This window comes from Apaloderma vittatum, unplaced genomic scaffold (genome assembly GCF_000703405.1).
Source record: "Apaloderma vittatum isolate BGI_N311 unplaced genomic scaffold, ASM70340v1 scaffold12949, whole genome shotgun sequence".
Classification (NCBI taxonomy): domain Eukaryota; kingdom Metazoa; phylum Chordata; class Aves; order Trogoniformes; family Trogonidae; genus Apaloderma; species Apaloderma vittatum.
In genome coordinates this window covers 40,054-50,617 of record NW_009737016.1, presented here as the reverse complement: position 1 = coordinate 50,617, position 10,564 = coordinate 40,054, and the positions used below count along the sequence as shown (strand labels likewise).

General features: G+C 41.4%; 1 protein-coding gene across 1 annotated transcript; it reads right to left on the bottom strand.

The window, feature by feature from the left end:
* Positions 1-3,805: 3,805 nt before the first annotated feature.
* Positions 3,806-10,074, bottom strand: MEOX1 (mesenchyme homeobox 1). Its single transcript, XM_009877199.1, has 3 exons — positions 9,624-10,074; positions 4,774-4,946; positions 3,806-3,928 (listed from the first exon to the last, which is right to left on the bottom strand). Exons 1-3 carry the CDS (start codon positions 10,072-10,074, stop codon positions 3,806-3,808), a joined length of 747 nt encoding a protein of 248 aa, XP_009875501.1.
* Between the last annotated feature and the right edge of the window lie 490 nt (positions 10,075-10,564).

Genomic DNA, 10,564 nt, shown 5'->3' with positions numbered 1-10,564 from the left:
GCAGCCTGGGCCAGGGCTCTGTCACCCTCACAGGGAAAAAGTTTTTCCTAATATTTTTGTGGAACCTCCTGTGTTCCAGCTTGTACCCATTGCCCCTTGTCCTGTCATTGAACGTCGCTGAAAAGAGTGGCTCTGTCCTCCTGACACTCCCCCTTGACGTATTTATAAACACTTATGAGATCACCCCTCAGCCTCCTCCAGACTAAAGAGACCCAGCTCCTTCAGCCTCTGCTCATAAGGGAGATGTTCCACTTCCTTCATCATCTGTACTTTTGGCTTTCTTTAAAAATGCACTACTGGAGAGGTAATAGTTGATAGATCTCTCACCTTTGAGATATTCCTCTGAACTAGTACAGCACCGTTGAGAAGGATTTGGTTTTCTGTGGAATAAGAACTTTCTGAGCTCAACGTGACTCAGAAATCAACAAGGTATAGAAAACGTGCTGAATCTAACATTCCAGAGGCTGAGATTTATACTTTGGACTTGAATGGGAAAATCCAAATGGCTCTTATAATTCACTATTTTGACTATGTTGTTTTACCAATACTATTAATCTTATTCATTTAATTCTAAGTCATAGAAGTGCAGTAACAATATATAAATGATAAATATCAGAAATGCCATCCCTACGGAAGGGCGGTCAGATCAGTTTTCTAAGGTCTAGCAGCAGGAGAAATTTCCTAGATACCCTGGATCCTTCTCCTTTAAAAAGCACCTGTGGTGAGAGGAGAAGAGATGCAGAATTGAATCACAGCTGTGCAAGTCCTTTCGAGGAAAGATCTGGCTAAGAAAACGTCCAAGCTGCCTGTGTCTTGTTGAAGTTCAAGATTTCTAATGCCTCCACATTGCAAACAGCTTGTACTGTAGACTGGAGCAGACAGACCTTTATTATGTATATTATTGGTTATGGCATAGGTATTACAAAGCATGGAAAAAAGGAAGCCTCTGCACAATGGGTCTTTGCAAATTCAAACCAGAGTAGAAATACAGACCTTACATTTTGGATTAGTAATTCGTAGGCAAGTCCTAAAACCAGAAAAATTTCAGCTGAATGTGAATAGATAATAGTGTTTTCTGACATAATTCTTGGCACAGAGCCGCAGTACGGTATGCTACCATTTCCTCACCTGCTGCATAGGGAGTTTTAAAACTTGCTTAAAAAAATACAGCATTACAGTATAGAGGGAGGAAATAGTGGTGGAAAAGCCTGGTCCTGTATGAAAATAGTTGTTTCACGTAGAAGTTAAAGCCATGTGGCATTCTGTGTGGGCACAGTGAGGAAAAGAAGATGCAGGGCTCTGCAAACACCTGCCCATACCCAGTACAGCGGTGGAAACCGCCCCATCGTAATTCACAAATGTAGCCTGAAAGGAGATAACCCTATGCTGAGATTATGTTACAGGCACACCAGGCAAGTTTAAGTCAGACAGAAGCCCTTCTACTGGAGTCACTGAAAGAAAATGGATTTCCTATCTGCCTTGAAATGCTGCATGGATCCATTATTCAGAGTCCAGTCACTAACGCAAGCATATAGTATTTCTTGAACGGGCTGTAGCTTTTCCTTAAGGGAAGGGAATTACCCAAAATATGAGATAGTGGCTGATGAAACTTAATATGAGCACTGCTAGAGGAGGAGGTAGAAAGTGGGGTAATGGAAAAATTGTGTGTCTGTTCTGTGAGCTGGGCTGATCTACTGTGTGTGTTGTCCTGTGCATAGGAAACTCTACCAGAAGTAGGATTTGTTAGATTTGCTCATGTAGAATATGACCCAGTCAAAATCTCTGGCTGTGAAATGTTTCCTAAAAAGAGGCTCTGGTTTTCCAGACAGTGTGAACTGAAGGGTTTGGTTCGTTAGTCACACCATGCCCCTCCAATCATGAGGACTGTACATGTGGGGACTTTCAGGCCTCTCCTCATTAGCTCATGACAGGGTGGGAGGTTGGAGGATAACTGAAGGAGAAATGTGCACTTTCAAAAGGGGTCGCGCATCTCGTGTGTCACCTGTGTGTTCTAGGTGCAGACGCATTTCCTCCAGCACCCTGTGTGCTTGGGGGTTGTGTGGGATATGTGCCCAACGGGGAGCAGCATGACATATCTTTTCCCTTAGACCTTTTTCATCTGTGAACGGGAAGGAATGAGTCACTCCCAGCTGATTTAGCTGGGGTCAGTGAGGGGAAGTTTCAACCTAAACATAAGGAAATACTTCTTTCAACCTAAACAAAAGGAAATACTTCTTTACTGTGAAGGTGACAGAGCACTGGAACAGGCTGCCCAGAGAGGTTGTAGAGGGTCGATCTCTGGAGACGTTCAAAACCTGTCTGGACGTGTTCCTGTGTGATGTGCTCTACGTGATCCTGCTCTAGCAGAGAGGTCGGTCTATATAAGAGGTCTTTCCAACCCTGACCATTCTGTGAGTCTGTGATTCTCTGAAGGGAGGGTAATGATGGTGTCATTAAAATCGAAAAGTCAGCGATTCACTGAAGTTATAGACGATCTAAGGTTTTTCTAGTGGGGTTATGGATCTGTCTAAGACTTCATCAAGTGTACACACATGAGTACATGCTTTCTTGGTCACCTTTGGGTTATTCTTAAGTTGTCCAAGGAGCTCCTTTGACCAGAAAAATCGCTAGCTTGACACTGTAGAATGATGCAGAGAAACTGAGGGCTAACAACAGAGGAGTCATGGGATACAGAAACCACGTGAAACAAATAAAGCCCTGTGCTATTTCGGCATCTGACTAGGTAAAGTGTCCATAAAAACCTGTGAGTCTTAAGGAAAGTGCTTCTCTTCCTGTGTTTAGAAGAGGCAGCACCAATATACAGAGCTACAACACATGTTTTTGTGTTTATACAGATATCTCATTCCCTGTGGGCTATTTGCACTGGCCTTATATGGGCAGAAAGTTTTGCTTCTCTGTCTTTGTGTGCTTCCTGAAGACCTGCCAGACCTTTCCAATGTTACGTGAGTGACTCTGTGCTCAAATTATTTACTGAGAATCAGGCATGGGGCGCATTGCCAAACATCCCCAGGTAGCTTACTTCCCTTCTGTAAGGAGAATAAAGCCTGATATATATTTCTGTGAAAAATAATTGCAGATCAGAGGTTTTGTTCCCAGACAACAGACTTTGCCTGAAAGATTATTGGCACCAGAGGTTCAGGGGTCAAATGCTTTGATGTCAGGAGTGAAATGTTCCTTCACAAAATAGTAAAGACTTAGAATAAGGAGCTGGTTTCATGCAGAAACTGCCTAACCATAAAATGTTCTCACAGGTGACTCGTACCTTATTTCTCAAAAGCCAGAGCAAGAACTGTTTAGGAGCTGTAATTATGGGTACAAACTGAGATCCCATTGACTAGAGTTTAAGTGAATTAGGATGCAATATACTACTGTTGACAGCTTCCTTGAAAGGAAAGATTTATTAGCTCTCCTTCTGGGTGAAGAGCTGGTTTTGGTTTATGTTGGTAGCCAAGAACCCAAAAGCTTTTGGCACAAAATAGGCTGCTTCTGCAGCTTTCAAACTTTCTACCTGTAATGGGGAGGGGGAAGTGAAATGGTGTACAGTGTGTAATTCCAGAGAGAGTTAAATTCATTCAGACAAAATCAAAATCATGCTCTCCTTTGTTTTTTTTTCTCCTCTGTTCTTTAATTCCTCTGTAACCTAAAGCATCATACACCTTTTAAAGACTCAGGACTACAGGTTTTGCAAGCAGGATCGCCTTGTGGTCTAGCTGATCCAGAAGAGTGTTGTGTCCACTTTCCTATCAATCACTTTCTTCATACTCCTCTCCCACTGCTGCAAGGACTAGTCAGAGCTGGGGGAGGCAGCAGAGTCCACATCTTCCGTGTCGTGTTCAGGTGGGGAGACTGGTTGCCCACCTTTAACACGTTTCCACTTCATCCTTCTGTTTTGAAACCATACCTTGACCTGGGAGATAAAAAGGTAATAATTACTTATTGCCTCGGTCTGAGCTGTATAAACAGACCTATGGACATATGTGTGTGTCAACAGACAGATATTTTGTGGAATTCTAGAAGAAAAGATGAAAGGAACCTCCCAAGTTTAAGTAATCCATCTCTCTAACAATTCTTCCTGAACTGTTCCAAGCAGATGTTTCTGTGAGACCCATAAAGGTAGAACAAGTGCTTTTCCTAGAATCGGTCTTTATGGCAACTAAGCATATCAATCCAATGGACACAGTGCGTCTAACATCTTTTAACATCTAGTCCATCCAACATAATACTTCAGTAATTGTAATTTGCTTCAGATAATTTAGCGATTCCTCTAGTGTTCACTAACCTTTGATAAGGAAACCCTGACTGAGATCACAATGAGAGAACAGAAATGTATCTCTCCACGGAATTCAGTGTTTTTGTCTTTCCTTATCACCTCAAAATACTACCTGACCCAGCAAAAATGTATGTATGAAACATATACAGTTCTAGTGATTTTCTAGTAACTGCAGTTTAAGGTGATATCCATATTCCATCTGTAAACTCTGGCATATCAGTATGCACCAATGAGTCATGTTAAACAACAGCTCGGTAGATATCAGTTATTCCCAAATGCGTCTTCAGTTTAGACAATTACATTTATTAACTACTTAGAGAAATTTGTGACAAACCTGTTTTAAAAGAACATGAGGGCTTTGTATTTAAATACCTCTGTGCCATTGCAGATGTACACCCTCAAGGAATAATTCTGAGTTTTAGCTTTAGGGAGAAGTTGTGGGGGAGAGAGAAGAAGCTCGGGGGCAGGGATTCAGGAATTACTTGTCTCTCGGTGAGATCCAGGTTCACAGCTATCTCATATCTCCTGAGCCTCGTCAAGTAGTTGTGATGGGCAAATTCAGCTTCCAGCTCCCGTAGCTGCTCCTTTGTGAAAGCTGTCCTTTCCTTCCGTGATCTGATGCTTGTTTCTGCCATGTTGCTTGAGTTCTGGTTTTCTAAGAGGCAAACACACATGTGTAATTTGCAGTTACATTGATCTGTGTGAACGTGTGTATTGCAGTGACATAAACTACTAACTGAAGTGCTCAGACTCGGGAAGGGGTGTGTTGTCAAAACTGCAAAAGCACCAGCCTGGGTCTGCAAAGTCAGAAATGGACAGCTATGGGAAGGAAGCTTTCATTTCATTGCATCAAAATAGTTTCCTTCCCCACATCTTTACTTTGATTTCTTATATATGTGTATTATCACTATCTCCTGATCTACTAAACAACAGGCAGAAAAGCTTGCACTTTGTGTATGTGATCGTAGAATTGTAAAGGTTGGAAAGGAAGTTAAGATAATAAAGTCTAGTCTACAGCCCTATGCCACCCTAACACTAAACCACCTCCTGAAGTGCCACATCCAGCCGTTTTTTAAACATGTACAGGGATGGCGACTTCATCACCTCCTTTGGCAACCCATTCCAGTGCTTCGCCACCCTTTCGGTGAAGAAGTTTTTCCTAATATCCAATCTAAACTTCCTCTGGCACAACTTGAACCCATTCCTGACGTGTAATGTGTTCTGAGCGTGTGGTGATATGGCCTGGAAATAGCGGGGAGGGGGGTTGAGGAGCTTGGTAAAATAAGCAACACGAGAGACCCAGTGTTTTCTGAACTGGCACACAATACTCCAGACTCTTAGCTTCTTGTAATCCTTGCTAAATATAAACTACAAAGAGATCTGGTATCTCAGTGCATGATTGGCATCAGAACGTCCTTGTTACTGTACTGCCCTGAAATACTTTTTTTGCTGTTCGTGCACTTGACGTCATCAAGAGGCATATTTCAAAGCCAAATTTCTAGCCATAGTGAAAGGGATGTGCACCAATTATTCTAAAAAGCAAACACAAACTAACCTCTCCCTCTCCCTCTCCATAGTCAAAGGGATGTCGACAAATGATTCTAAAAAGAAAACACAAACTAACCTCTCCCTCTCCCTCTCCCTCTCCCTCTCCCTCTCCCTGTCTTTTCCTTTTTCTCATATGCTTTTAAAATTGATATTTATGAAGAATCTTCAAGCATTGCAAGAAAAAGACACTGGTTTCAGTGAACAAAGCCCAAACTGCCAAACTTTCAGGGAGTAATTTTTATAAATTCCTCGACTCTTTCTCCCTTCTTGCTCCTGTGGTTGGCTAGATTCCCTGAACTGAAGATGGTAGTAGCTTTTTTGTTACATTGAGGGTTAGTTACTTAATATTTGTGCATAACCGGTGTGCAATGAAGTTCCACATGTCCTAGCATAGTATTTCTACATAAAATGATATACAAAATGCATCAACGAGCACAACAGGCAGCATCACCTTCTAGAGGTCTTTTTGGTTGCCAAAGTAATAAAGTTGGAAAAATCTGCCAGGTATGGCTGTAGGTTTTATAATTAATCTAATTTCCATCAGAAATAGAGAAATCAAACATAGTTGTCATTAGTGATATTAAGCGGAGGGACCATTGTATCACATGCTGCAGCTGTACTGTTCCCCATTTAAAGGAAACTAGTCTTGTTTGCATCACCATTGTTCCTGCTACTTATACTCCAAAAATCCCCAATAGATTTGGTGAAAGAATGAAAACAAAACCCCAGTACTTTAGCCACATGCTTTTGCCTATAGTTGTACAACCCCCTTCATTATCATCTCTGAACAAAAACACCATCCTGTGTTTCTCAAAGGCGAACAAATGTGACTTTTGCGAGAGCAGTGGGGATGTGAGATTTGAAGTGTGGGTCCCCTGCTGAGAACTTTGCCAACAGCTTCTGGGATCCTTGGTCTCAAGGCCTTGCAGCCACTGCAAGGTCTCTGCTCCCCCAGCAAACATGTGGAGGGGTGAAGCAGCTCTCCAATGCCAATAACATACTTCAGGAACTAAAGCTACCTCTGTCAAATTAACCTGGGGTAAAAATAGCTAATGCGACCTGAATATGCATGTGAGCTCACCCCTTAGCCTTGCGCAAAGAAGACCCTTTCTAAAGGGCAGTTTCACAAGTTTTCATCTGCAGAAACCAATGTGAATATTTTTAATTAGCTGAGTATTTCTGGGAACAGAGTAGGATGTGTAGCTTGGATCCTGTCATCCAGGCTGTGTGCCACATGGGGTTGTAAAGAGGCATATGATTATTCACAGCTGCAAGTTTTGTGATATTCCAAAAGTGGAAATCAGGGCAAGTTGCTTCAGAATTTTGACAACGGAATGTGGAAAATGGCAAATGTTATGTGAAAGGACAAATCAGCTTGGAAAGGTTTTCCTACAGTAGTGTCAGTTTAAAATAAAGCTTACAACAAATGCTGCTCAGGAATCATAGAACGATCTGTGTCTCTACTGTGAAGCAAGCGTACTTGCAGGATCTCAACCAGATTTATTGTGTAGTTGAACTGAACAGCTGCCTTTCCCCAGGGCTGCAGCAAAATACATGTAGGAACCCAAGTGGTACATGCTCTATGCTATAAAGTTTCCAAACCAAAACCTGTGTCAGGCGCTAATACATACGTGTTTGTATGAAGAAGCAACCTACTCCCTGCAAACCAATAAGCCAAATTCAGCATTTGGAGTGGGTTGGCTTTGCTTTGTGCTGACAACCAACATAACTGACTCAGAATCTGGTCTCATGAAGCAGTAGTCATCCTCCCTCACCGGCTTGAACTAGTCTACTAACAATAGCCAACAAACAACGCTTTAAAGCAAGGCCTAAGGACTCTCCGCTGTGCAGATACAGGATTCGAGCACTACGCAGGATACTTGTACCACTCGGAAAGCAGCTTAAGCACAGGAGTATGGGAGTCATTAATGCCTGTATGTGGAGGGTCCTACCTGCTTGTTAGATGTTTGTGGTGATCCACAGCCCAGATCAATGCATCTGGTGTTTGTTATTCTGTGAACTGTTGGTGTCTGCAATTTTTCCATCAGTAGAAGGTAAAATAAAAACAGGCAGCATCTGTACAATGTTACATATTCCTCCCACAGTAAAAACTTTGAGGACATATTTATTCTAGCTGGTTAAATCAAGTAATAAGACACCAATAGATTTTGTTGTTATGCAATATAAAATTCTGAAAGCTTTCCCCTCATTTGTTATATTTTGTCTTGGCATCTTTGGGATCTTGTTACGGAATCCCCTTTGGGATGTTTTTAATATTCTGCATTTGCTAGCATAACAGTTTGTACAGATAGCAACAGTTGCTACAAGGTAGGAAACACCGTACCTTTCAGTAATATCCTTGCTTACAGGTCTGCTGCAAGGAAAAGTATATGGGACATATACTGGTAGTAGAGAATAGAAGTAATGCTTGTCTTCTAGTTGAAACAGGGAGATGTGCTTTAGAATCAGTCTCTTTAAGAATGTCCCTCTAATCTGAGTATACCGAAATCTGCTGCTTTCTGTGACTAGCAAATGTTTTAATAAAAGCTTTGTTCACTTATACTTCTTTAAAGAACTTATTTGCATTTGAAGTTTGGGGAAATTTTTGCCCCAAACATGCTTTTTCAATAGCTTAAATTCTACCAAATTTGAATTTCAAAACTTAAATTCTACAAAACTGTTTTTTAAAGAAAAAAACCCAGATAACCAAGGGACATAAACTACATTCCGGGCATAAAGAGGTTTCAGATGTTAGTCATTTTAGGTGTTCCCTGACAGACTATTCATACGGGAAGAGAATGGATTAATTGTGTGACAGAGAGACCAGAAATGCAAACTTGCTGTTTAAATTACAAAATGGAAAAATTAAAGTTGTATTGCAGGTGGCTTTTCTGTAGCCAAGCCTTAAAATAAATAAATAGTTACTTTAATCACAGTGCTCTCTACCTGTAAAATGGGAATATTGGAAAGTGTTCCCCACTTGATAGCAATGCTGTAGGAAAAAGCATACTGTTAGCTTGTAAATTAATACTACAGCAATTGAATGCATGTAAGCATCTTAATTTTTAACAGCTTCCTTAGGGGAAAACAATTTTATGTGTATTTCACATATCTAGATTCAAGACAGCAGCAAATTAGAGGTTATTTAACTATGAAATTATTGACTGTTACCCTGGAAAAAGAATGTGTTTTGCTGGCTAGGATGACACAATGGAATCTTTCTACATATTCTGCATTGTTGGACATTGTACTGATGGGCAAGCTTCTAGTATCTGCTCTTTTAAGGTAAAAAAAAGTGAGTATTTACTGAGGCCAAATAGAATTTATATCTATTAGACTTCGGATCTTGTACTTCTTACCATAAACTGAGATGTAAAACATTTCCAACTAGCACAGGGAGCTCAGGATGAGGGAATTTTGCTCTTTGTCATTCTCTTACTCATGGACAAATGGCAAGTATGCAATATATAAGTAAGTCCACATCCTAGGATTTTCACGTCGGTGTGCGCATGTCACATGATTCCTGTTTAGTTACAACAAATGTGCATTGTGCTAGTGAGTAAATAAGATCTGCAGGTTCAGTAAATAAGATTTGCAGGAATGAGATACAAACACCAGAGGTTATGAAAGAATAAGCCATTTAGTTTCAGTGTTGGTACTGTGTATCCCAGTCGAGAATTACAAATTTTTTTCCTCATTAGCTTTACTTCTTAATTCCTAATCTTACAGGTGTTCTCATTCTACAACCTGTACTATCCCACGCCCCTGATTTCATATCACCTACCTGAGTTTTCCTTTCTTCTTTTGGATGACTTTTTCTCAGTCTCATTTGTAGTATGTACTGGTACCTCATCATCTTCATTCATACCCACTGCTGCACTCAGTAGATTTGGACTGCTGCCATCTGACTCCCCAGAACCCAAGGACAGTGCTGGATTTAGTCGTCTTTTGGCCTCAGTTGCTGCAAAATGCCAGTCAGAGTGTTGGGAAGAGAGGTGCTGCTCCACAAATGCCCGCTCCTCATGTGGGAAGCTATGGGGAGCAGTCACCAGGCAGGAAGTTGAGAAATCAGAGTAAGCGGCAAAATCTGTTTTTTGACCGAAGGAGAATGGTGCTGGTGGGTAATGGTTCAGCCCTGTAGCTGTGGTGACATCCGCATGGGTACTCCGTAGGCACCCCCAAAGCGGGGCAGGAGTTTGTGGGTTGTGCATGTAGTTGCTGCTGGTGGAGTCCATTTGCTTCCAGTCCCGTTCACACTCCAGTGCTCGTCAGTAGTTAGAGCTCAGGCTTCAAAATCAGAAAAGCAGCAGAGGGGAAATCTTCCAAATTTGACAGATTAGATTTCCTCCCTAAACGACAGTTTGTTTGTGGGTTTTATGCTGTTCCAGATTTGTTAGTTTGGGAACTCTTCTAACTGTCTTCATTGTTCCAACTGGAAAACAGTAACCAGATCTATGCAGCGATTGCCCCGAATTGCTTCCTGAGGCCTGAAGCTTGCTTCCTTGTGAAGTGCTGGACATGAGGGAAACTTTTTAAATACTGTGTTGGGGAGAGGGTGACAAGTTTGTGAAGTGAAATGTGAGAGAGGAGAGGGAGGGGTTAATGTACATATACTCACTCCCTCCAACCAAGGCAAAGCAGGCAACTATTAATCACTGGAAACCTTAGATGCACATCTAATGGGATTTGCAGATGGAGCCTTTTAAAGAAACAATGTCTGTATTT